Below are 25,879 nucleotides of genomic sequence, written 5' to 3' on the forward strand. Positions count from 1 at the left end.
TTGCCAATGTCTCTAATCAAGGGCTCAAACCCCTTTTGTACCATTAAGCTTTATATAAGCTTAAACGCATTCATTAATCGTTTATAGATCCCTTCTAATCCATTAAGTCGAAGACTTAACTAGCATATCTACTAAATTAGGTTTATGACATTTTAAGTTATAGTGATCTTCGTGATCAAATCTTTCATAGAGTGAAAGATATTGTTGATGGTATTAAGGTGACGAGGATCCTTGCGAGGATGCTCCCACTATTTCACACTGTTTATAAGGAAAATATCATTTTTCCTTGATATCTATTTATCGATTTATCGAACCATGTGGTAAGGTAATTTTCGATTAACCTTTCACTCAAATTATTTAGTGATAGCGAAACGTCATCATTAATGATGAGCTAGATCCTGTGAAGGATGTTGCTATGCATTGAACAATAAGTGGCTAGATTCGGAACAGATTGTTACATACATCGACTGCACATTGTATGTGACATCTTGTCTCTTGACTCAAAGCAGGCACCCAAAGCTTAGGGTGTGTTTCTTGTGTTGTTGACCGTTTCTGTTTATGATGGTTAATACCAGGGAAGGCGGATTAGACAATCGTCCATCGGTGCTTGATGGAACGAATTATTCCTAATGAAAAGCTTAGGTGTGTGCTTTTCTCAAGTCTATTGACAATAAGACTTGGAAAGCTATTATCAATGGTTGTTCTCCTCTCACTGCCAAAGATGATGCATGAATGGTAGTGTCATTTAAAGATCAGAAGGACTAAGATGCTGAAAAAGACGAAGTTGTTCTGGGCAATTCTTGTGCTCTCAATGCCCTCTACAATGGTGTTGACAAGAACATCTTCAGGCTCATCAATACTTGTAAAAGAGCCCAAGAAGCATGGAAGATTCTCGAATTTGCTCATGAGAGAACATCCAAACTGCGTAGCCAGAGACTCCAGTTTCTCACCACTAAATTTGAAGCCATCATGCTTGAAGAAGAGACCATCTCTGAATTCAATGTCCGCATCCGAGATGTCGCCAATGAGTCTTTTGCCCTTGGAATCACTATGATGATAAACTTGTTCGGAAGATTATGAGATCACTCTGTAAAAGATTTGCAATGAAGATTACTGCAATCGAAAAAGTTCATGACCTCTCCCGTTTAACAGCAACGTGAACCATGCCTACATGCAAATATTTATAATTCTTTTTATGAATATTTAAAGCAGAATAATAAAAAAGTATATACTCTGTTTGCTTAATTGAATAATCTTGTTTAAAATTGAAAGTTTCAATTTGATAAATGACTCTAATATCTCTTTTAGGGATACTCCAAATTATGTAAATGATTTTCTATTTGAACAATATTTATCTATGTACTATTTATATCTTCATCACTGGTTTCAACAAGATCATTTGAAGTCGAAGGATTGGTAGACTAGAACATTTTGAGGATTCTATTCATATTGTTTAAAGCGATTAGGCTTAATTGAGTGGGTTTAGGGAACCCTATGATACTATCTAGAAGTCTATTTTGGCTAAACACGGCTTATCAACACAATTCTGGCTTATCAACACAACTTCTCAACATAAACTTAAAAACTTTAAATAATATAAGTAGAAAATTTACAAAATTCTCCGAGAGAATCAATCTTTAAACTTCAAAAATTTGATTAAATCAGTGGTGAATAGAGTTTTTGAATATTGATTTTTTTAAATAGTAACTCCTTGTACTAAACTATGTGGCGGATCACGTGGTTGGGGGATGGATATTCTATGAAATTTTGAAGAATCGCACTGAATAATTGAATTATTTTTATAAAAAGTACCGAACAGATGAAAATTTAGCTTTAATGACGTTTTATTAAAAAAAAGTGATTTTTGTAGTGTAGTGAATAAAAAAATTGAATACTTTTATTATATGTTTGTCTATTTTTTTACCAACTGAAATTTATCAGTTTCGCTTGATAACCAATAAGCGTGTTTCCGAACAAAAGATAAAAAGGAAAAAATAGGAAGCTGTTTCCACGAAAGTTTGGAGGATGGACAATATAGAAGTTTGAAGGGATGGCTAAAGAATTCGTTGGACCTCAGTCCTAATGTCCTTTCGATCATAGATTTGCTATATCTCTTTCTATTGTTGTGTTATAAGTCAAGACTTCAGTAATAAGGGGCATTACCTTTTCACTTTTAGCATACATAATAAAATACGAACCCAAAAAATAAAGACCTTCTTTAGATTATTCCTTAGTTTATATGTATATTCAACTCATTATATTTAATAGGTTTACACTCTACTGTAGGTCCATTTTTTTATTTATCAAGATCGTAATCATCCATATAAAATCTAAGTACGGTTTAAAAGTATCAATTTATAATTTCAAAGCAAATAACAATTACAACAAAAATGGATAGCAAGAAAAATTTAAAAGAGGGAAGATATAGACAGCTTTGTGTTACTTGATAGCTCCCTTTCCTAGCAAGCTCTTCTATACCAAGTTTTCTATTAAAGTTAAGGCATAGATTCTCATGTCCACCGAGTGAAACAAGCTCTTCTATATCAATTTATTATATTTTCTATTCCCAGCAAGCTCTTCTATAACAAGCTCTTCTACATCAATTTATTATATTTTCTATTCCTAGCAAGCTCTTCTATACCAAGCTCTTCTATAGCAAAAATGTTTCAGTTTAAACAACTCTTTCAATCCTTCATGTAATTAGTCAAAGCCTTCTATAACAAGAAGTCTTGCACTCGGAAATTAAAAATAAATAAATAAATAGTAGTGCTTTGCTGATTTGGCGACCAATCATTGGAACTTTAGTGTTAGTGACTTTGTAAATTAATCAATTAACGTCTATACTTGTTAAAGAAGGAGAGGTAATATGAGTATCACTCTCTTTCACTTCATGCTATCTGGCTCTATAAATACCATTCTCAATTCCACTTACAGGACCATCAGTGCACGTTTGTGATTTAAAGAAGCAGTGTTATATTTGTCTTACGTGAGTCGGTTAGTCTCTCATTTCACAGTGCTTTTGGTCTCTCTTGCTTCAATTCTTACTCTGTATTGTGCTTCAGGTTTTGATTATTCGTATCTGAAGAGTGTTTGAGATCTCCTACAGGTTCCTATTTCCAGTTTCAGGTAAATAAGAAAACTCTCTCTCTCTCTCTCTATGTTTTAATTTGTATTGTATGCACGAACGCGATGACGAAACAATATTTCACATTTGACTTGTTGCAGAATGGAAAACACGGTTGAGTTGTACGGATTTGAATCGGTGGAGACCCCCGAAGCGGTGAAGGCCTTTGTGGAGGAACACACCGGAGAAGGAAGTGTGAGCGGAGTCGAGGTCGGGAAGAGCAAAGCCTCGCCGCGGGCCCACGCCAGAGTCGGATTCAGAGACGCCGCGAGCGCCAACGCTGTGATCTCATTGGCCGAGAGCGGGCTCTGGTACGGCTCTTCGTATCTGAAGGCAAAGAAGCTCGGCTGCAGCAGCATCGATGACACGACGCTGCACTTCGGGTCTCGGGTTTCGAAGAACGAGTTCAGTGTTCTGTGGAGGAGAGAGAATGTGTGTGTGAGTTTCGGAGAGGGACTGAGAACTCTCTGCTTCATGTTCTCTTTTGAGTCTGTCGAATACAAGCTTGAGCTCTGCTTTGACAACATTTGGCAGTCTGAGCTTCGTCGTCCTCTGGATCAGCTATCAAAGTTTCTTCTCCTCCAGGTTTGCTTTTCAAAGGAATTCTCTTACTGTATTTTTACGTTTTGCTTTCACTGAAAATGCTTTCTACTTAAAATACATGCGACAAAGAAACAAGTAAATCGAATTTGGTCACCTTGATTACACAAAACCAAATTGAAGTGAAACGATTTGAGTATTATAAAGATCAGCATTTGTTGTTTTCGTTTACTTTATTGGAATTTTTATATATGGCCCCTCTAAACTTTCCCTTCATATTATTAAAAAAAGCACAATTTTTAAACAAATTATTTTAATTTCTAATGAGTATTTTGACAATATATCTTATTATTTCATCATGTACGTACTACTAAAACAAATTGAAATAAATTCATATATGTGGACTGTAATCATAAATAATAAGAAGCATTTAGGAGCTTGAGGGCAACTAAAATTCATAAACCACGGTTATTTTAAGGGTGTTATAACTAAATAGCAGACAATTGAAATTAATGACGTTATAAAATAGCCACAATTTGTCTACAAGGAGTGAAAATAACGAAGTGCATGTGTCATTTTTCAATAAATTATTTGACACTGTAATTATTATTTTTTTTTTTTTAAGTGATAAATGGCTAATTTTTCCTTATTTTTATTAGCTCTATGGTGGGGTGCGCATTTTCCGGAGAGAAACTGGCGATACAACATGGGTGAGGGATGTGGATTTCAGTCCTTCAAGCAGCATTGGACACTCTTCATCCTTATGCTTGGAGATTCCGAGCGATCGTCAACTTCCCGAAGTAAGCGATGGCTTTGTCCAATACAAAGAAGACCAAGCTCCATTCGGCTTCAAAGAAGGGTCTTCCTTCCCTTCACCCTCGGGCCTTGTCCCAACGTTGCTTCCGCCCCAAGGAATCAAGCTACCTTATAAAATCATGTTCAAAGTGAACTCCTTGGTTCAACACGGATGTGTTCCAAGGGAAGCACTGGATCTCGACTTCTTTAAGTTAGTTGATCCGACGACCATTAGGCTTGACTACATCGAATCCGCACTCGACAAGCTCTCTCACCTGAAAGATTGCTGCTACGAACCACTGAGATGGCTTTCAAAGCAATATGTTAGCTATGGCCTTAGTGGGCGGATTCCAGAGACGCCCACTATTTCTCTAGACGAGGGTTTGGTGTACGTTCACAGGGTTCAAATTACGCCAACCAAAGTGTATTTCTGTGGCCCCGAGATCAACCTCTCCAATCGGGTTCTTCGAAACTACCCGAACGACATCGACAATTTCCTTCGAGTTTCTTTTTCCGACGAGGATTTTGAGAGACTGCACTCAAAGGATTTGACTTCTTCCAACGGAAAAGGGAGAACCGGAGTTTATGAAAGGTTGCTTTCCGTTCTAAGAGATGGCGTCGTAATCGGTGAAAAGAAGTTTGAGTTTCTCGCGTTTTCGTCGAGCCAGTTACGAGAAAGCTCAACATGGATGTTCGCTTCAAGGGACGGGCTTAGCGCTGCAGACATCAGAGAATGGATGGGCGATTTCCGATCCATCAGAAACGTGGCGAAGTACGCGGCTAGGCTCGGACAGTCCTTCGGCTCTTCCAGAGAGACTCTCGAGGTCCACGAGCACGAAGTGGATTTGATTCACGATGTCGAGACCACAAGAGGGAAGAACAAGTATTGCTTTTCCGACGGGATCGGAAAAATATCGGAAGATGTAGCCAAGAAAGTGGCGGCAAAGTGCGGGCTACACAAGTTCTCACCGTCGGCGTTTCAAATACGATACGGCGGATACAAAGGAGTCGTGGCGATTGATCCCAATTCGTCGATGAAGCTGTCTTTGCGAGAAAGTATGCGCAAGTACGTGTCACAGAACCGGAAGCTCGACGTACTTGGTTGGAGCAAGTACCAGCCATGCTACCTCAACCGCCAGCTCATCACGCTTCTGTCCTCACTCGGAGTCCCGGATCGCGTCTTTCAGAGGAAGCAAAAGGAGGCCGTGCGTCGACTTGAAGCCATTCTAAGCGATCCTTTGAGGGCACAAGAAGAGCTCGGTCGGATGTTCCCGGGGGAGATCACGACCATCCTCAAGGAAATGCTCGCATCTGGGTACAGCCCCGAACAAGAGCCTTTTCTGTCGATGATGCTTCATACTCTGCGCGCCTCTAAGCTGCTGGAGATTCGGGGAAAGACGAGGATTTACATCCAAGACGGAAGAGCCATGATGGGATGTCTAGACGAAACTGGTACGCTCGAATACGGACAGGTATTTGTGCAGTGTTCTGATAGCCGAGACAGGAATTTCATCATCACACAAGATGTAGTGGTTGCCAAAAACCCTTGTCTACATCCGGGGGACATGCGAGTTCTTTCTGCGGTTGATGTTCCAGAGTTGCACCATATGGTGGATTGCATTGTTTTTCCGCAGAAAGGAAAACGGTAATCAATAAATTTATTAAAACTTGTAGTAACTTGTTTTAGTTACGTTTGATCTTCTTGTTTTGATTTTCTAATATAAGAATTTTATTGTTACGATTTCAGGCCTCATCCGAACGAGTGTTCAGGGAGCGATTTGGACGGAGATATGTACTTTGTGTGTTGGGATTGTGACCTCATTCCTCCTAAGCAGACTAAGCCCATGGATTATACAGCAACGGAAGCTATAAAACTTGATCATGATGTTACAATTCAGGTACACTAGTCTATCTCCATTTGTTGAAAACTAAATTGAAATTCTTTCTTAACGTGAAAATAACATATACATTTGCTAGATTATGAAGAAAACAAAAAATTAAAATTGATTCCCTTGTTGTTGTTGTGATGATAGGAAGTAGAAAAATACTTTGTGGATTACATACTGGACGACAATTTGGGAATCATCTCAAACGCGCACACAGTCTTCGCGGACAGGCTGCCAAAAATGGCTCACAGCAAAGAATGTATCAAGCTAGCCAAGCTCTTCTCGATCGCCGTCGACTTTCCCAAAACCGGGTTGCCCGCCAAAATCCCACGCCAGCTTCGAGCCACAGAATACCCAGACTTCATGGAGAAGCAACACAAGCGCTCTTACGAGTCCAAGCGTGTCATTGGGAAGCTCTTCCGACAGGTCAAGGGGATCGAGGATTGTCGTTCAAGCTCACTCAAAGCCTTCACCCGGGAAGTGGCGAGTGAGTGTTACGATCCCGAGATGGAAGTGCGTGGATTTCAGGACTACGTGGACGATGCCTTCAGGCACAAGTCTCAGTACGACTACAAGTTGGGAAACCTCTTGGACTACTACGGAATCGAGACTGAAGCAGAGTTGCTGAGCGGGAACCTTCTTAAATATTCTAGGCACTACAACAAGAAAAGGGATATGGAATCGGCAAATTACGCGGTCAGGTCGCTCATCAAAGAGGCTCGCAAGTGGTTTGACGAGTCCGGGAGCGGAGATGATGACGTGTCAGCGAAGAAAGCCTCGGCTTGGTACCACGTCACCTATCATCCTCAATACTGGGGCAGATACAATCACGACTTGTCTCGAGACCATTTCCTGAGCTTCGCTTGGTGTGTTTCTGACCGACTCTGTGCTATTAAGAGGACCATCTCCGAGCGAGCCAATTAAGTTTACTACCAGGTTTGAGTAATTTGGGTTTAGATGAGAGATTTTAATTCTGTGCGATATAACCTTTGTTTTATTAGTATTTTGGTGTGAATGTAATATACTACATGTGGTGATCAGTACTGGATTAGGAAGAAGAGTGTTGGATTTTGTGTTGTATCGTTGTAATGCGTGATTGGTGTGAGTAATTCTGGTGGTTATGTGCTACTGGAATGATTATATGTATCGTGTGACGACTTAATTTGTTATATTTTGACATTTTTTAAGTTGTTTTGAGCTTTGGAATTGTGAAGAGAAGACGAAGCTTTGATTAATTTTGAGCTCCTAGCGTTTGTGTTTGGATTATTCTTTATTTTATTTTTTATTTGATTTTTAAAGACCTTTGAAGCTTATTCTCCATCTTCAACTAATTTCTTCTTATCTCATTCCCTTAACTCTCTAAATATGTTTTTGTTTACAGATTTTATTTTCATATTATCAGCTTATTGGACGAGTTTGGTGGACTTTGGATAGTTTTATTTCAAATTTGGTTATTTGCATGTTCGAGATCTAGTTGAAAATGGTACAAGCTGATTATGTGTTTCAATTTCAAAGAAATATTTTTAGAATCAATTTTATAATCTGAAATTTTTTCAAGTATTATACTAGTTATGAGATCTAAATAAGAAGTTACTTTGTCCCCCCCGAAAAAAAAAAAAAAAAAAAAAAAAAGTCGATCGATTACCTCGATTCCTTAGACAGTCGATCGATTGGCTTCTGAACCAACCTTCTTCGGGTTCAGAATTGAGCACAAGGGAAGGCCATAGCAAGTCCTACATAATCGAACTAACCTCTTCTCGTGCGTGCTCACGTACCAGTAATGCTTCTCGTGCCTCTCGAGGTCGCTGCGAAATCTGTGAATTCATGAGCCAAATCACACACACACTCTTTCAGTCACAACTAGGATCAGATTCAGTTTGGGCGTCAAAAAAGTTAAAAAGAAATACTTTTTGCTTAAAGTTGCACGCGGAAATATAAAAAAAAACCTTCAAGCCAATGAGGAATTCTCAAGACTGTTTTCTTATTCAAACAATTTATTTTCAATCCTGTTTTCTTATTCAAAGAATTTATTTTCAAGCGCATTTAACTTATCAAGTGCTAGAATCTTTGTCCAGATTCAAAAGTGCCTACAAATTCTAAAGTGAGTTGGAAGATTACTGTTTATAAGGGGGAAAAAAATTATTGAAAAAATCTGAAATGAAAAATAATTTATAGTAAAAAATGAGTACCAGATCCACAGCCCAGGGTCCCATGTCAAGGAATCTTCCAAGAAGAACCAAAGCTCGGAAGCGATGGCATTGACTAAGCAAAAACCTAACTTTGGTCAGCTTCGACAACGAGATCGACACATCCTCGTCTTTGTGAATTTGATATCAAGTCTAACGACTTTCTGGACAGGAAGACCGTCAAGATTTAAGAATTTGATGGCAACGTCAAACCGATTACATGAAGTAATGCTAACAAAGTCTTTTATAACAACAAAATAACACTAATAAGTTAGTTGACACATAATTCCAGTTTCAGTAGGTAAGTCACAACATTACAAGGTATTTCTACTTTAATCTCACTAATAATGAACCCAACTCATGACAGTTTTTCATAAAATATATTAGCAAATGGGATGTGAGCGACACCAATCTTAAAACAGTCCCGAACCAAGGATGTTGATGCTGTTCTTCAAATCCGTTAGATTGAAATACAAATCTTAATCTTACCTGATATAAATTAAAAAACTTCAAAAAAGCGTTTTGTGATAATTTGTACTTTGGTGTATACTTTTTTTCTTTTTCTTTATATGGAGAACATGAAATTTCCACCATTATAAATCAAGACAAGACATATATTTTTAAAATAATAACTGGTAAAGATAGAATGAGTCGAGTTTTTATTTATACCTCCGCAGCCATGGCACCCTGACAATTGGAGTTGGCCCCAGACATGTCCGTGGTTTCAAACAAGCTATCCATGCCACCATTCTCGAATAGCGCTTTCGAGTTATGTAACGCCATTCCGAATAGCTCTTCGTAGTTTTCGATATTCAGGTCCACTTCATCCATGTCCAAGTCCGCATACAAATCATCGTTTCCGCAGAGCCCACCACTTCTTGCTCCCGAGAAGCTGCTTAACTGTGTGTCAAACATTTTGATAACTGTAAATCATGTTCTAACTATTGTCAAATAATTAATTTGGACCGTTTAGACATTTTTTTTACCAACTCCGACATAAAAAAACCTGACTACGAGAGAATAACAAAGTCTTGATTTTGGAACACTATATTGCAGAACACACACACACACACACACACACACACACACACACTCACTCATTCACGACATACACACACACACACACACAATCACTCGCTCATTCACAACACACACACACACACATTCACAACCCACACTCACTCACACACAAACATACACACATTCATTCACTCACACATACTCAAAAACAATAGACACAGAATGCGCATGCGCGCGCACACACATACACACACAAAACAGGTTTCCTTTTGGTAAAGCTAATAATTTTTGTTTCTATACGATTTAAAACACAATCATTTACAAATGAAATTGCGTAAAATATGAGAAAGTTTCACTATTATCATGTTGGTAATATTTTCTTGAACTTTCCTAAATACAATATGATGTCGTAACTAATCACTAGTACAGAATATAGCATCAAGTGCGACGTTTTTCGCACCTGAAAGTATAAAAGTCGCACATGATGACACTTTCAAGTGCAACTTTAGGTGTGACAAAGTCGCACCCGAAAGTCCGCACCTGATGCTCTTAGGTGCGAAAGTCCGCACCTGAAAGTCATTACCATCAGGTGCAACATATTTAGGTGCGACTTTTCGCACCAAACGTCGCACCTAAATCTACTCCAAAACAATATATTTAGGCGGGATATAGAGTTTCAGATGCGACTAGTCGCACTTGAAACTTTAGCGCCAAATGTATCAGATGCGACTAATCGCATCTGATACTCCTTCCCGCCTATTATTTTGGCGGGATACAAAAGTATCAGATGCGACTAGTCGCATCTGATACATTTGGCGCTAAAGTTTCAGGTGAAACTCTTTAGCTTTTTTATTTTATTTATTAAATGCTGATTCTAATAGAATCAGCATATTATGAAGCTGATTATATTAGAATCAGCTTATAATTTTTTTTTTTCTAAAATCAATTAAATAATTTTAATAATAATAATTATATGTATATATGTTGATTCATATAATAATTATATAGATCAAATTCTAATATTAACAAATATAAATTTGATAAATTACGTTCAATAAATTAAAAAAATTACAACCTATTCCTTTTGTTTCCCTTTTTCACTCGGAGGGTTTCAATTCTTCGATGCACGACCAACTCTTCCGCCAGATCTTCCTCGTGTGCCTTGGCGTCCTGGTGCGCTGCCGCTCGGACGCTGTCGCTGAAACTCTACAGAATCTGGGGTCTAGGCATTCGGCATTGAAGCTGATGGCGACGTCTGAGCATTCGGCATTGAAGCTGATGGCAGCGTCTGAGCGTTCAACATTGAAGCTGATGGCGGCGTCATCCGAAGGTGCGGCATCACGGGGGATGTCTGCATGGGAGACGGATGCTACTGTGTGTAGGCAAAGAATTGTTGCTGAAAGGCCTCCATCTGAGCTCGTTGCTCACGCCTCATCTCTTCCATTATGACGTGTTGTGCGGCCAACGCTGCTTGTAGCTCGCTAACCACTGGATCTGGAATGCGCCTCGATGACGAACTTGATGACAAGCTCTCGTCCTGAGCTTGAGCCAATAGATACGAGGATCGAGGGATCGAGGGACCTATCCCGAAATATCAATCTTGACATTGCCCGAGAACAGTAACCATTGCATACTGCTTCGCCTGGTCTATGTCAAACGTTTGGCCTGACTCCGCTGCTTGTCGCTAAATATCCTCGACTTGAGTTCTAATTCGCGCCTTCAAACATATGTTAAAAAAATTATTAAGATTATCAAATATTGATTATTAAGTAATTAACACAAGTAACTTACAAATGCTTGTTTCGCCCAATCTGTCGTCCAGTTTCCTTGATCATCTTGGTGTTTTTTTCTCACATGTGTCTAACGTTGATGCCAAAGTCCCATCTTCCCTACTCTGCATTTTTTACCAAAATATGAGTAATGTATTTATTGCAAAATAAATATTACAAAATTAGAATAAACTTACGTTCAAATGTCGATGAGCCAAGAAATAATTCAACCCTTTTGTAGACTTCGTTTTCTTGTTCTTTGATTTGTCCCTGTTGCGATCAGACTTTTTATGCAAATATTAAATTGCGTTGTAATTCGATTTGATAGAAGATAACATAATTTTTTTGAATTATACATTACCTTCCAATCGTCAGTTGCGAACTCCTCTATTACCTTCTCCCAATCGTCTTTCTGTTATCCTTTTGGGATTTCTTTCTTAGCGACATTTATTTGCCCGCAACATTTGCCTAAGAACGTCCCTGATAATCTAGACTTTTGGTTGCGCCTTATTCGCTTTGCATTGCAAATGATAGTTTGGTCAATCTGATGATGAAAGCAATTCGCTAGAAGCAGCTCCTCGGTCTCATCATCCTTGTACACGAAAGTGTACTCAGAATGAAGTGCGCTCAGAATATTGCCCAACATCTGGGGCGTCACTTCATTCCAATCACGAACTGTGACCAGGATATGGACTTTCACCAAAGCGTCGACACGGTTGTTGAAAACTCTGACCTTTTTTTTTTTGTTTTCCTTACATCCTGGTAGAAGGTCTGGTTGATTGGGTCCCACCTAATGACCTTCGCATCGGGTACCCCATGCGCTGCTTTTACCGAAGTGGAGCCAGCCGTTGGTCCCCTTGTTTTCTTAGGACCTTGGGAACCCGGTGTCTCTAGCGGAGACTCATCTCCACCTGCTCCTGAAAGGTGTAGCGGAGACTCATCTCCACTTGTTCCTGAAAGGTGTAGCGGAGACTCATCTCCACCTGCTCTACCTGCATCTGACATCCTGTAAGATGAAAACAATATTAGTAAATAAATATTAGTTTTCTTTTTAAAAAAAAAACGTGGACGGCACCACGGATTTTATTATTAACAAACCTCACATATGGTGGAGGAAAACCGTGGTTACATACTAGTAAATAAACATACTAAAAAGATATTACTCATTCATCGTCATCAATGTTAATATCCTCTTCTATATCGACATCAACATCTTCTCCCTCAAAAACGACCCGTCTCTCATTTTCCTAATCGTCTTCTTCATCATTGTCAACGATAGTCACTAACTCAGCTTCATCGGTTTTGTGTCGATGATTCAGACGCTCGATGTTTGACAATTCTATTGTCAATGGGATCGAGGCTGAGTTGGAGGAGTCAACTTCAGGAATGTCCCAAATCCCTCGATGATTGCATTCCTGGACGGTTTTCTAGTCGCCTCCTTTAACAAGATCTTCGATGTAAAAAACTTGTTTCACTTGAGTCGTGAGTACGTACGGCTCGTCTGTAAACCGCTGTTTCGCGGTATAAGCACTCTTTTCTCCAGTACTCTTTTCGGTGTGCACTAGTCGGTTTGCATGGTACTTGTCACCGTACCAAATGCATTTGAACAATACAACACTACAGTTATGTCTATAGTTCACCACGATGACGTCTTCCATTTGACCATAGTAAGTGAAATCATCCACAAGCACACATACACCGCTATTTTGAGTAATTCGTTGATTATCGCGACGATGAGTGATGAACTTCACGTCGTTTACAAAGCAGCTTGGATATTGATAGGTGACTTGAAGGGGACCGATAGAAAGCGAATAGAGCCCATCAGACATGTCAGAGCTACTAGCTTTCATATAAAAAATCTGGTTACGAAAGAAAGTATTAATTAGCACTTATGCGTTTATCAAGAAAGCATTGCTATTGTGTTATTACCTTCTTTTCAAACCAAATTTTGAACCTCTTTCTATGCTCCGCTTCAATATCGCGAACTCCAGATTCGCTCAAGAGATTCAAATGCTCACTGTTGTTAAAAAAATTAATCAAATAGCAATATATACAAGAATGAATTGAAACGCATTCTCAACGATAACTTACGTCAAATATGGATCCACTTCAGGATAGTTGGTATAGATGTACCACTCCGCATTCTCTTTCTGTTCATCATCTAATACTATCGGCTTAATCATCCCATAAGGCACACACATCTCGAATCGAAAAACAGAGAGCTTTCGCACTTGAACTTCATCGACACTTTTTTATCTTCAAGATACCTTATAACGAATGTTAGAGCTTCTTCTACAACATAAACTTCCGGAATAGAGCCTTCTAGTCTAGCTCTATTTTTGACAGAATGTTTTAACATCCCAAGGTATCTCTCAAATGGGTACATTCACCGTATATGCATCGGGCCGCCATACGACGCTTCCTCTGGTAGATGAGTCGCCACGTGAACCATGATCGTGAAAAAAGCAGGTGAAAATATCATCTCAAGCTTACACAAGATCTCGATGATGGACTCTGCACATTTTCAAGATCTTCTACTCTCAAGGTTCTCGAACTTATCAACTTGAAAAAGTTGCTAAGCTCTAAGCTCGTCTGCTGTATTTCTTTTGGCACAAAAGGGCGAATACCAACAACCAACAACCTCTGCAAGATCACTTGGCAATCGTGCGAATTCAAACCTGTGAGTTTTCCGTCAGCAGTCACATTTTTCTTCAAATTCCCAACAAGCCTCTCTGGGAATTTGACAGATTGTAGTAAATCACTAACTCTAATCAAGGGTTAGAGTGTACGATGCTCGTGGTTTGTACGACGAATCCCCTTGTTTTTTCAAGTGGAGAGCGGTCTTGATGTCCAAGTCCATCAAATCAAACCTCACCTTATCGGTGTCGTAGTTCTTATTTTCTAAGTTTAGCATGCATCCGAGAAGATTCTCGCACACGTTCTTCTCTATGTGCATGAAGTCCATGTTATGCTTCAACTCCAAATCTAACCAGTATGGCAACTCATAAAAGATGCTTTTCTTGGCCCAATTTAGTTTGCACTCGACTCACTTTCGTCTTCTACCCATGGAGCTAGCGTGTTTGCCAGTTGTCGTGCAAGACACACTAGCCAACTAAGCGAGTATATGTTACGGAGTCAACTTCACGGGTTTACTGCGTTTCTCGTGGCGATCCTTGTAGTGATCGGTGTTTTTCCTCAATCGGTGACGCGTACGCAAGAATCGACGATGGTCGTAGTAGACGATCCTGTTTCTGACTTTCAAAGATGGCGTGTCAAGGTTGCACGTAGGGCAAGCGAGATACCCTTGGCCACTCCATCCCGATAAATACGATCGAGCTGGAAAATCGTTTATCATCCAGAGTAGCGTGGCATGCAATCGAAACACTTCATCGTTGGCACCATCTCGAATGCGGAATCCGATCTCCCACAGTTTCTTCAGCTCTTCAGTAGCTGGCTGCAAGAACATATCCATGTCTTTTTCTTGTGAGTAAGGCCCCAGGATCAAAAGCGTCAGCATCAGGTACTCTTTCTTCATGCACAACCAAGGCGACAAGTTGTACGCAGTTAGTACCACATGCCACATGCTGTACAATAGACTCATTTCTCCGAACGGATTGAATCCATCCGCAGCTAGTTCAAGCAGAACATTTCGAGGCTCTGCAACAAAGCCTAGGTATCTCTCGTCCAAGTTTTTCCACGTCGTACCATCCGCAGGATGTCGCAGAACACCAACTTCCCTAACGCGATCTCTTTTGTGCCACTGCATCAGAAGCGACGTGTGTTGAGACGCGTACAACCGCTTCAATCGATCTTTCAGGGGAAAATATCGCAAAATATTTTGTGGTATCATTTTCCCAGTTGGCTTCCATCTGTTCTGGTTGCATACTGGGAACACGTCGGCTTCCGTGAGATCTTTTCGAAATAGGACACAGTCATTAATGCACGCATCGATCATCTCGTATCCCCATGCCAAAACGCTTTAGCTTCGCCTTTGCCTCGTAATGCTTCTGCGGAATTTGATAACCAGCTGGATGAGACTTCCTCAAGAGCTGCAAGAGTTCTGTGAACGACTTTTTCATCCAATAGTTCGTGACTTTGAGGTGCATCAACGAAACCAAGAAGGATAAAGAAGAAAACTTTTTGCATCCAGGGTACAATTCCGCTTCCAACTCGGCGAAGAGGTCTTCCACTTGCTCCTCTGCACGCACCTCGCTTAGGGTCGGCTTCGCAGCACCCTCGAAATCCTCGTGATCCCTGATATCCTCAACAACACCGTGCAATCCTCCTATTTCTCTTTGATCTGTTCCTCCGATGGAATCTTCTTCATGAGGAAGGACGATACGCTCGAGCTCGCCGTGATGATATCATTTTGTGTAGCCTGGGATAAACCCCTTGTTCAGCAGATGATTCCTAACAACCCCGATGTCGTGTCATCTCACGTTGTTGCAAGGCTTGCAAGGACACCGATATTTGTCATTTTCGTTAGGGAATCTTCTTGCAGCGCAAATAAACTCGTTAACCTCGGTTTTGTACTGCAATGTCACCCGATTATTCTCAGTGATCCAATCACTACTTGGATTGGACATTTCGCCAAATGAGAGCGAAAAATGAAAGTTTATGAATTATATGTTATTTTGAAGTCGGATTGAATAAGTTGGGAGTTTTTAGACTAACTGATTCGAAACTCTACCGAAATTTTGGCAGAATTTCCCCTATTATACTGACTAACGAAAAACCTGTAAAATTATTTAAAGATATATACAAACCATCAAGAACTATCTTACAAATTAGCTCAGCCCTAAACCGAAGCTCCGTGGTTCGGTCAAAACATTTTATAAATGAAAAACCGAAATAAACAAAATATCACAAACTATCAAAACATGTCACAAACTATTTTTCTTATTTAAAGTTACAATTTTATTTCATGTTAAATCGACTAAACAAAACTAATCACAAATTTATTAACTTAATTTTAACCTAAACTTAATTTTATACTAAACATGTCACAAACTATCAAAACATGTCACAATACACAATTAAAACTTAGTTTTAACCGAAATTAATCAAGTTATTAAACATTTGAAATTATCAATTACAATTACTAGTCAATTTCAAAGTAGCATATTACAATTACAATTTTAATTTCATTAACTACTTTTAAACTAAACAACCTACTCTTGTAATTATTAGACTAATTACAATTCCTAATTGATAATCAGGTGTGGGAGTGAGATATATATATATAGAGTTAGAGAAATACCATGACGGTCGGAGAGAATGTGCGGTAGAGAGTGAGCGGCCGGAGAGAGTGAGAGTGAGACAGAGATCAGTGATGAGGAGAGTGAGAGGTCGGAGAAAGTGAGAGTGAGGTAGAGAGAGAGCCGTCGGAGAGAGTGAGGCTGCGACGGAGAGTGACTGTGCGGCGGAGAGTGAGCACGAGGCCGAGAGTGAGAGGTCGGAGAGAGTGTGAGGAAGAGATTTTGAGGTGGCTGTGGTGGTTGTGGAGGTTCGTGGAGGTGGTTGTGGTGGTTTGTGATGGTGCAGAGGTCGGAGCAGAGTCAAAATGAGCGGGAGAAGTTTTTTTTTTTTGGAGAAAATCGGCGGATGTTGTGAAGAAGACGAAGTGCAGAAGATTTGATTTTATAGACAAACCTAGAAAACAGGTGCGAGAAAGTCGCACCTAAAGACTCTTTTCGATGCGACTAGTAGCACCCAATAAATCATTGGGTGCGACTAGTTGCACCTCATGATAATAAATTTAAATCAGAATGTCATGTCATATAACTGGACGAAAAATTGAAGGGGAGATTTGAACTTCAGAAATTTTTTTAACAATCGGGTGCGAATTTGTCGCACTGATAATTTTGTTAAACCATCAGGCTTGTCGCACCTGATAGTCAAAATCAAACTCAATTTCAGTGAAATTTTTTGGTTTCCCGGCCGACAATCAGGTGCGACTAGTGACATCTAAAAGTCATTTGGATGCGACTTGTCACACCCGATAGTCATGCGCATCAGAAAACCAGATTTGTAGTAGTGAATTGGTGTGTCCAAATAAGCAAAATATGAACACCCCAGTCAATGCTCGCGAGGCGAAGAAGAAAAAGAAGGGGGTCGACTTTGACTCCGGCGTCCTCAGTGCCCGCTACTGACCCCGAGGTTGAAGTGACCAAGGTCTGATTGACATCCTCGAGCTCGGTCATCACGTGCATTCGGACGATGTGCCCGAGGCAGTGAGACTACGCAGTTGGTCGTCCAGGGAGCCGAAGCCCCCGAGTCCGATGCTCCCGAGGTCGAGGAGGGGCATGCCACTGAGGATGCCAAGGTTGTCGTGGCAGCTAAAAAAACAAAGACGCTAGCGGGCCGAATTATTGAGGGCGGAGTGCCCGAGGAAGGGGAAAAGAGGAATAAGAAGAAGAAGAAGAAGAGGGACCAAATCTCAGATCTTGTCGGAGGGGGCAAGGGGGAGCCCACCACCGAAGTCCCCGCGGGCGCAGTGGCCCGGGCCGACAAAGGTAGGGCTTCGTCGAAGTTGAGGTCTGGAGGCCGAGCTAATTCCGCCCCGTTTGCATCTCGAAAGAAGAAGCATATCATCAACTTCCACTACGCGCAGGATCACATGATGTGCGATGAAATCTATTCTTCGGCGGGAGTCCTCCGTCAGTTGACCTGCCCTGATATGGGCGTCCCGAAGGTACCCGAGCTCACCGAGGCGGACTTGTACAGGATGATGGCTTCGGCCATCACCGGGATAAGCATCTTTTCGTATATTGTTTTTGAATAGTCGACCTGCTATACTTGGTAAAAAAAATTAGGAAATTTGCCAAGGTCGGACTGGATTCGGGGTGTGTTTCGTTATGAGAAACGCATCCATGATGCTAAGGCCGAGCGGGATCAACTGGCCAAGGTTCAGAAGAGGATGGAGTCCCTTCAGGCCGAGATCAAGGTGATGAACAAGAAGTTCGTTGTCCTTCAAGATGACCTCTTCGCCAAGGACACACTCTTGGAGAGGTTGAAGGAGAAGATTGAACACCTCGTCGGCAAGGTTCAATTTATATCCGTCGATCGTCATGATAAGAAGGAGAAAATCAAGTGGTAGGGGTTCATGCTGATGGCCTAAGAAGGGAGAAAGAGAACAGTGGACCTGGCTGCTCGGAACAAAGAGCTGACAAATGCTCTCGAGGAGCTCGCTAGGACAAAGAGGGCGACGAAGGCAAACCAGGACCGAGCTGTCTTTGCAGTGAAGAAGGCGACTTCACTGCGATACATGGAGCACAATCTTAAGTACCGGGCTCAAAAGGAGAAGGCGGATGAGGCCGTCTTTATCCTAAAAAATCTTGAGCAATGTAGGGGGAACGAAGAGCTTATATCGGAGGCCCTTAAGGGCGAGATCTCGGACTGGGCCAGCGAGATGAAAGACACCGAGGATAACATCATCCAGTACGAGGGAGACTATGTGGCCATCGCCATTCTCGAGGTCAAGGACATCCCCTTCACTCCCCACTCGGACCGATCTTCTGCTGACACCCCCGCGACCAAAGTCGATACCGCAGTCATTGATGAGCACGGCTCAATGCTTGATCGAACTAAAGAGGTCCTCAACTCGATCCCGGAGGGGAACGAAGACGTGGCGGCATTCACGCCTACTCCCGAGCGACGAGATGTCAAGGTCGAGCCCAGAGACCAAGCCTAAGCTTTTCTCCACTTTGCCAGCGAGAAGTCTATTTTTTCAGTAATTCTTTTGGGCCCGTATGTTTTGGGCAAAAGTATTCATTTCTTGTGACAATTATTGGGGGTTTCGGTACCTCTCTTATTTTTGTTTTAATGTTTATTTGAATTTTTATTTCAACTGCTTGCTCTCGATTTATTTCTAAATTTCGCTAAGTCTTTCGGGTTGCTAGACCTTCATATATGTGTGAATGTTTTTGCGGATTTTGACTAACTCGTTCAGTTTGCCCAATTGATTCAAAAAGTTTCACTAAGTATAAAGAAATCTAGGTCTCAACAACTTTAACTCGTAAAATCTGCTAAATCTCTAAAAAAGTTTCCCTTAAGATTTTAAGTCGAAGTCGTGTAGAAAACCCCTATTTTATTTTTAGTGAAATTTGCTAAGTAATTTAGATCGTCGGATATAAGATGTTTCCCTTAGGTTGAAGTCATTGAGTGGCTTAAATTTTCTTCAAAATCTGTCAAAACTTACAGATCGCTGGTGATCCGAAATGTTTCCCTTAAGATTTAAAGCCGAAGTGAACAAATGGATTTTACCAAGATTTTGCTAAGTCTTTTAGATCGTTGGAGATCTAATAAGTATCCCTTGAGTCTCTTGGGCGAGTTCAAGCTTGTCGAAGTGCGACTTCTAATTCAGATGTTTTATAGAGATAACATTGTGAGATGTCGGATCTTGCCACATGTGTCGTGAGGTATTTGCGTACTGCTGCCTGGTCCAAGGTCGGGACTGTTGGCCGAGGTGCGAGCTCCGGAGCTTTGATTGTGGTGGTTTTGATTATAAATATTTTTGACATTTCTTATAAAAAAAAATGGGGAACTAGAATTTCTAAGAGGTTGGGGACCATGCCTTTGTAAGGAAAGGCTGCATACATACCCTTATATAGGGATCAAGTCGGACGTAGTTCAATTCTTACTGGATTAGCAGTAGTATTTTTTTATACGTTTATCACATTCCATGATCTTAAAACGGGGACTCCGTTGAGCGTTTCGAGTTTATAGACCCCAGGGTTTGCGACTTTGGTGACCCTGTAAGGGCCTTCTCAGTTTGCACCTAGTTTTTCGGCGTTTGCCTCGGCAGTGTTTTGAAAGATTTTTCGGAGAACTAGGTCTCCTACCTCGAACTTCCTTGAATTGACGTTCTTGTTATAGAACCAGGCGATAGAATGTTTGTATTTGGATAGTCATGTTAACGCTAGCTCCCGTTTTTCGTGTATGAAATCTAATGCGTCACATAATGACTGTTCGTTCTATTATTCATTTTCATGGGCGTGCATCGTTCTAAGAGTTTGCACCTGGTGTTCAATCGGGACAACTGACTCGACTCCATGTGTTAGGGAGAATGGGGTTTCCCCGATCGGCCTCCGTGGGCTAGTCCGATAAGCCCAGAACACGCTTAGTACTTCTTCTGCCCATCATCCTTTTTTAGTCGTCAGCATTTTCTTGATGGAGTTCACGATAGTCTTGTTTGCTGCTTCAGCGTGTCTGTTTCCCTGATATCGTGGTGTCAACATCCTTAGTTCAACGTTGTTGTTGTAGCAAATTCCTTAGTCTTTTATATATGAACTGTGAGCCATTACCTGCCACGATTTTGTGAGGTGTCCCGTGCCGACAGATTATATTTTGCCAGATGAAGGCCTCCACGTCGACGTCTTTCACTAAGACGAAGGCGCCTGCTTCAACCCATTTGGAAAAATAATCTCTCAAGATTAAGAGAAATCTTAATCCGCCTGGGGCGACTGGCATTGGTCCCACAATGTCCATAGATCACCACTTCATGAATGGGTATGGAGCCGAATTTGAGGACAACTCTTCTGCGGGTCTTTTTATGTTAGGGGCGTGTCGTTGGCATTAGTCACAGCGACGCGAGTGTGCCTCACAATTGGCTAACATTGTAAGCCAGAAGTAGCCTTGTCGTTTTATTTTTATGGCGAGTGCTCTCCCACCTGTATGTCTTCCTTATTTCCCCCCATGTACATCTTAGAGGATTTGTTTAGACTCGGTCAATCTAACGAATCTGAGGTATGGTCCTGCAAAGCTTCTTTTGAACATGTTTCCACTTATTACGCAAAATCTTGCACTTCGTAGCACGAGTTTGCGTTTGACCATTTTTTCAGTCGAGGTTGTACCAGTGGTGATGTAGTGTATGATTTCATCTCTTCAATCCCCCTTTCTATAGTTATTACTGCACTAACAGTAGTAGCTATAGAAGGTTGTTTGATTATCTCGACTGGTATAACTCTTTTCAGGTCTGGATCCGAAGTGGATGCTATCGCGGCGAGAGCGTCTGCGGAGGTATTTTCACCCTGAGGAATTCATGTCAGAGTGAATTGTTTGAACTGCGCTGTGAGATCTTTTACGACCTTTAGATAGGCTTCCATTTGCTCATCTCGCGTTTCGTATTCACCAGAATATTGATTTGCTACGAGTTGCGAATCGCAGAAAGCTTAGACTTGCTTTGCTCCGACGACTATAACTAATCGTATCCCAACTATTAGCGCTTCGTACTCAGCTTCGTTGTTAGATGTGACGAAGTCGAGTCTAAATGATTGTTCAATTATTTCACCGTGAGGGGATGTTAGGTGGATTCCTACCCCCGCCCCATATTTTGATGACTCCTCGTCTACTTTCAGTATCCAAGCTCCCTCAACTTCTATATCGGCGAGGTTTTCTCTAGGGAGTTCGATTAGGAAATCTGCCAAAACTTGTGATTTGGCGTATGTCCTAATTCGATACTCGATGTCGTATTTGCTTAGTTTCACAACCCATTTGGACAATCTCCCCGATTGGTTTGGACTATGCAAAAAGCTTCTAAGCGGCTGGGTTGTCATTACTATTATGGTGTGAGATTGGAAGTATGGTCAGAGTTTCCACGCAGCGGACACGACGGCCAATTTAATATATAACTTTTGTAAACGCTCGATTTGTGAATTTGAATAAAATAAACTAGTTTTATTTTTAATCAATTCTTGTTGCATATGAAACGTCCTTAAGATTTTAAATATCTTGAAAAAAAAAAGATAATATTTAAGGTTGACGAAATTTCGGAATAAGAATATTCGATTAAACTCGATATTATTCTTATTTTTCCGAATAAAACTATTCGGTACATACTCGAAGATTTAAAAATCTCAAGAGTAAAATAAATTCCAAAATCCCTTATATATTCAAGGTAATGAGAATTAATGAGAATTTTTCTCGGTTTATTTTTCATGAATTTTTTTAACTAATTAAGGACAAAGTTGTGAAGTTTTATTTTGGATGGACTTATGTGCAACAAAATGAGGGACGAGATTGAAAGAAAAACTTACAGATGGGTTGTTTGGAGAGTGACGTCATCGTGTGGTGGGCCACCTGATCACATATGGCATGAGGAAGGGGTGCCATGTTGCCTTCTTTTTCTCTTTCTTCCCTTCTCTCTTTCGCCCCACACACACACACACACTCTCTCTCTCTCTCTCTCTCTCTCTCTCTCTCTCTCTCTCTCTCTCTCTCTCTCTTCTTTCTTTCTTCTTCCACTTCCTTTCTTCTTCTCCTTTTCCCGCACGCAAACACACCTGCAACAAGGAAAAAAAATTATCACCACTATCATTATCATCACCGATCATCACCATCACCACCATATCTCTTTTTTCTTCTTCTTTTCTTCTCCTTCGCACGCCATTAACCCCGTGACCCTCCTCCACCGTGCGTGCTCCGACCGAGACAAACAACCATCGCCGTGAGCTGCTGAGACGCCGGACCAAGGGGAAATCACAGAGAAAATGACGAGAAAGCACCGGGAACGAGAAATTTCACGAAATCCAGGTAAGAAATTGCTTACCCGGATGGATTTTCGGATTTAGGGTTTATGGTTTTCGGATTTAGGGTTTATGGTTCAATAACGGGAAAGTATTTTGGGTGCGGAAAAGTCGCACCCAAATTTGACGGGTAAGCTTTTGGGTGCGACTTTTCGCACCCAAAAATCATTTGCATTTACCTTTGGGTGCGAAAACATCGCACCCAAATTTGGCGGATAAGCTTTTGGGTTCGAATTTTCGCACCCAAAAAGTTATTCCCCTTGAATTTTGGGTGCGACAAAGTCGCACCCAAATTTGGCGGGTAGACTTTTGGGTGCGACTTTTCACACCCAAAATACCCTACCCGCCAAATTTGGGTGCGACAAGGTAAAAGTATTTTTTTTTAAATCTTTATGCTCATATTCTAAATAGCATTAATTAAAATATTCATTAAATAAAATTGATTAATAACATTCATTAGATAATTTTAGTTAAAATATTCATTAAATAATATTAATTACATAATTATAATAAAAATTCCGATATTTGATAAATAATTAAATAAACGTTTAAGCCTATTCTTTTTCTTTCCCTTTTCCCCTTCCTAGGGTTCTACGCCACTGCTTGATTTCACTACCTCTTCTTTTGCTAAATCTTCCTCGTGCTCTGTTCCCGCTCGTCGTACGCTCTCGGTGGAACTCTGCTGAAGCTTGCAGCGTCGTCTGAGCATCTGCCATTGAAACTGATGACGGCGTCGCCTGAGGATATGCCATTGAAACTGATGGCGGCGTCATCTGAGGCATCGGCATCATCTAAGGCATCGACGTCATCTGAGGCATCGCGGGGCCGGACGACATATGAGGCAAGGGCGAAAAATTCTGTGTGAACGCGTAGAGCTGTCACTGCATCTCCTCCAGCTGCGATTGTGAGGATCGCCTCAACTCGTCCAGAGCGGCTTATTGTGCCGCCAATTGGGTCTGTAGCTCGCTAACTGCTGGATCTGGAAAGCGCCACGATGACGAACTTGTTGTCAATGGTGCCCACAAGAAGAGTTGTAGTCTTTATTTTGTACATTTGATGTAATAAAGTCTCATGAAGACTCTTGCTTGTAATTGCTTATTCATTTAATAATAAAGTTGAAACGTTCATTCATTCTTTCTTTGTTTGAAGCTTTATGATAAAACCTTAGTCTTTTAGTCCATAAACAAACTTAACAACTTACAAAGAGACAAATGTAGATTTGCATGAACAAACTCTTCGTAGTTTGCTTAAAACGATATATTCGCAATCTTAGGGTCAAAGGACTATTGACCTCAGTATGATTGTTAGAAGAATCTATGATGTCTGGTTATGAGGCATTGAGAGTTAGAGACTCTATAGTTCTTCTAGGTATCTTCCGAAGGTACTGAATTGACCAGTGCACTTCTAGAGACAAGATAAGAACAAACCATTTAACCTCTTATGTCTCGAAGTCACTACGTATGAATTGCATCATGCTTACCTTAATCCTGAAATGAGACATGCCATTTCACAGCTTAGTATTCTCATTTGAGAAAGTCAGAGTTCGGACTCACTATGTGATTCCGAACAGGGCCTATTGGTGAAGTACTAAGTTGTGAGAATGTCATGAGTAACTTTGTGAAGTTCTCATAGATATGGAATTCATGTACAAGATTGCTGAAATGCAATATATGTCACCTCATGCTTTGTTCCTTGGAGTGTGAATAAATGAACTGGCCAGTGTCCAAATTGAGTCTTGACTCTTTTGGATGAAACAATGTGACTTGTTAGCTCCTCGTCAATACATTGTTTCTAACTTATTCACAAGCGACAAATGAGTTGAGGAAATAACAGCTAGAAGGGTAAAATGGTAATTTAGTAAATCCCGACTAGCTGATGACATTCATGAAGGGTAAACATAGATAATATTCAGTGGATCTGCTCATCATAATTAGGTCGAATTCTTGAGTAGAAAATAAATTCATTTGAACCGAGAGATTTTCAGTGTCAACTCTTTAGTGGAGTCAGTTGGCATTAAGCTAAACTTGGAAAAGGTTTGTGAACTTTTGAGTCCAAGTGTTTAGCTCAAGCTTTGTTTATTTGGGTCCATGAGGTCACTGTCACGAATCACATCGAGTAGGAATAGTTAAACTGGAAGCTAAGTCAAAATAAGAACGAAAATTGTCAAAAGGGTATTTTTGTCTTTTGAGACATAAGATGAAATGAATGTCAATAAATTTTTTGACAAGGTCATTTGATGACATGCATCACTCGGCCAATACTAGTCTTATTGGGCCTTGTGGATTAATTTCATTTCATTAGAATTTTATTGAAAATTCTTAATGGGCCTTTTTCATGTTGTCATGAATAAATGGAAAAGCTTCTAGAAGCCTTTTCTGGACAATATGGGCGCCTACCCTATAGAGAAATAGGAGAGATTATTTTGTGCATAAATGTATCAAGATACTTGCCAAAAGAAAAAGAGGAAACAAATTTGCATATGGGATGCATAGGGGAATCGGCCAAGTTGAGAAAAGGAAAGCATGGAACAAAATAGGAAACAAATCAAGGCTTCTAGAAGCCTTGTGTTGGCCGAGTATCTCAAAAGGAAAAAGAGGAAATTGGCTCATGAATATGTGATATTCTATAGAAGAGGAAACTACCTTATTGAAGGTGAGACCTCTCCTATAAATAGGAGCCTCATTTCCTCACATTTCAATTCATCCAAGTTTAAGAGATTTGAGAGACTCTCTCTAGAACTTTGGCCGAACTCCTCTCTCTCTCTCTAGTTTATTTTCGATTTTTGTCTTGGCACCTAGGTCCTTATTTGACCTAGAGTTTAGCTCTGCAACTTCAAGACTCGTTCTTAAGTCGTAATGTTTAAAAGTTCCCCCTCACTAATTCCTTTTCTCTCGAGTGATTTAGTGATAGAAACTTTCGTGGTTGCTCGAGGTGCCGAGGAAAGAAAGAGAGACGTGCTGCGAGGGGAGACGAGCGTTGCAACTTTCTAAGAGCTTCTCAAAGATCAAGCTTCAAGAAAGGTTAGTAAACTTCT

At 40.6% G+C, this 25,879-nt stretch overlaps 2 protein-coding genes and 1 long non-coding RNA gene across 5 annotated transcripts; 1 reads left to right on the forward strand and 2 right to left on the reverse strand.

Annotated features, from left to right (window-relative positions):
* The first annotated feature begins 2,905 nt into the window (after positions 1-2,905).
* LOC149408242 (putative RNA-dependent RNA polymerase 1) lies at positions 2,906-7,538 on the forward strand. Its single transcript, XM_089616368.1, has 5 exons — positions 2,906-3,126; positions 3,226-3,709; positions 4,324-6,104; positions 6,207-6,357; positions 6,493-7,538. Exons 2-5 carry the CDS (start codon positions 3,227-3,229, stop codon positions 7,267-7,269), a joined length of 3,192 nt encoding a protein of 1,063 aa, XP_089472494.1. The 5' UTR covers positions 2,906-3,126; position 3,226; the 3' UTR covers positions 7,270-7,538.
* Positions 3,555-8,743, reverse strand: LOC149408243 (uncharacterized). Of its 3 annotated transcripts, XR_016299629.1 has the most exons (4): positions 8,535-8,743; positions 8,292-8,432; positions 7,991-8,159; positions 3,555-3,775 (listed from the first exon to the last, which is right to left on the reverse strand). It is a non-coding gene; the product is annotated as an uncharacterized LOC149408243 (long non-coding RNA). The 3 variants fall into 3 exon arrangements; XR_016299630.1 differs by lacking the exon at positions 8,292-8,432 and having other exon boundaries at positions 3,555-3,772; XR_016299628.1 differs by lacking the exon at positions 8,292-8,432.
* A 451-nt stretch (positions 8,744-9,194) lies between these two features.
* Positions 9,195-14,792, reverse strand: LOC149408244 (zinc finger protein CONSTANS-LIKE 9-like). The gene is made up of 4 exons (XM_089624598.1): positions 14,720-14,792; positions 13,999-14,052; positions 11,038-11,132; positions 9,195-9,431 (listed from the first exon to the last, which is right to left on the reverse strand). Exons 1-4 carry the CDS (start codon positions 14,790-14,792, stop codon positions 9,195-9,197), a joined length of 459 nt encoding a protein of 152 aa, XP_089480724.1.
* Positions 14,793-25,879: the final 11,087 nt, after the last annotated feature.

Source organism: Urtica dioica, chromosome 1 (genome assembly GCF_054948205.1).
Source record: "Urtica dioica subsp. dioica isolate 48M chromosome 1, U.dioica_male_clone48M_v1_H2, whole genome shotgun sequence".
In the NCBI taxonomy this organism is placed as follows: domain Eukaryota; kingdom Viridiplantae; phylum Streptophyta; class Magnoliopsida; order Rosales; family Urticaceae; genus Urtica; species Urtica dioica.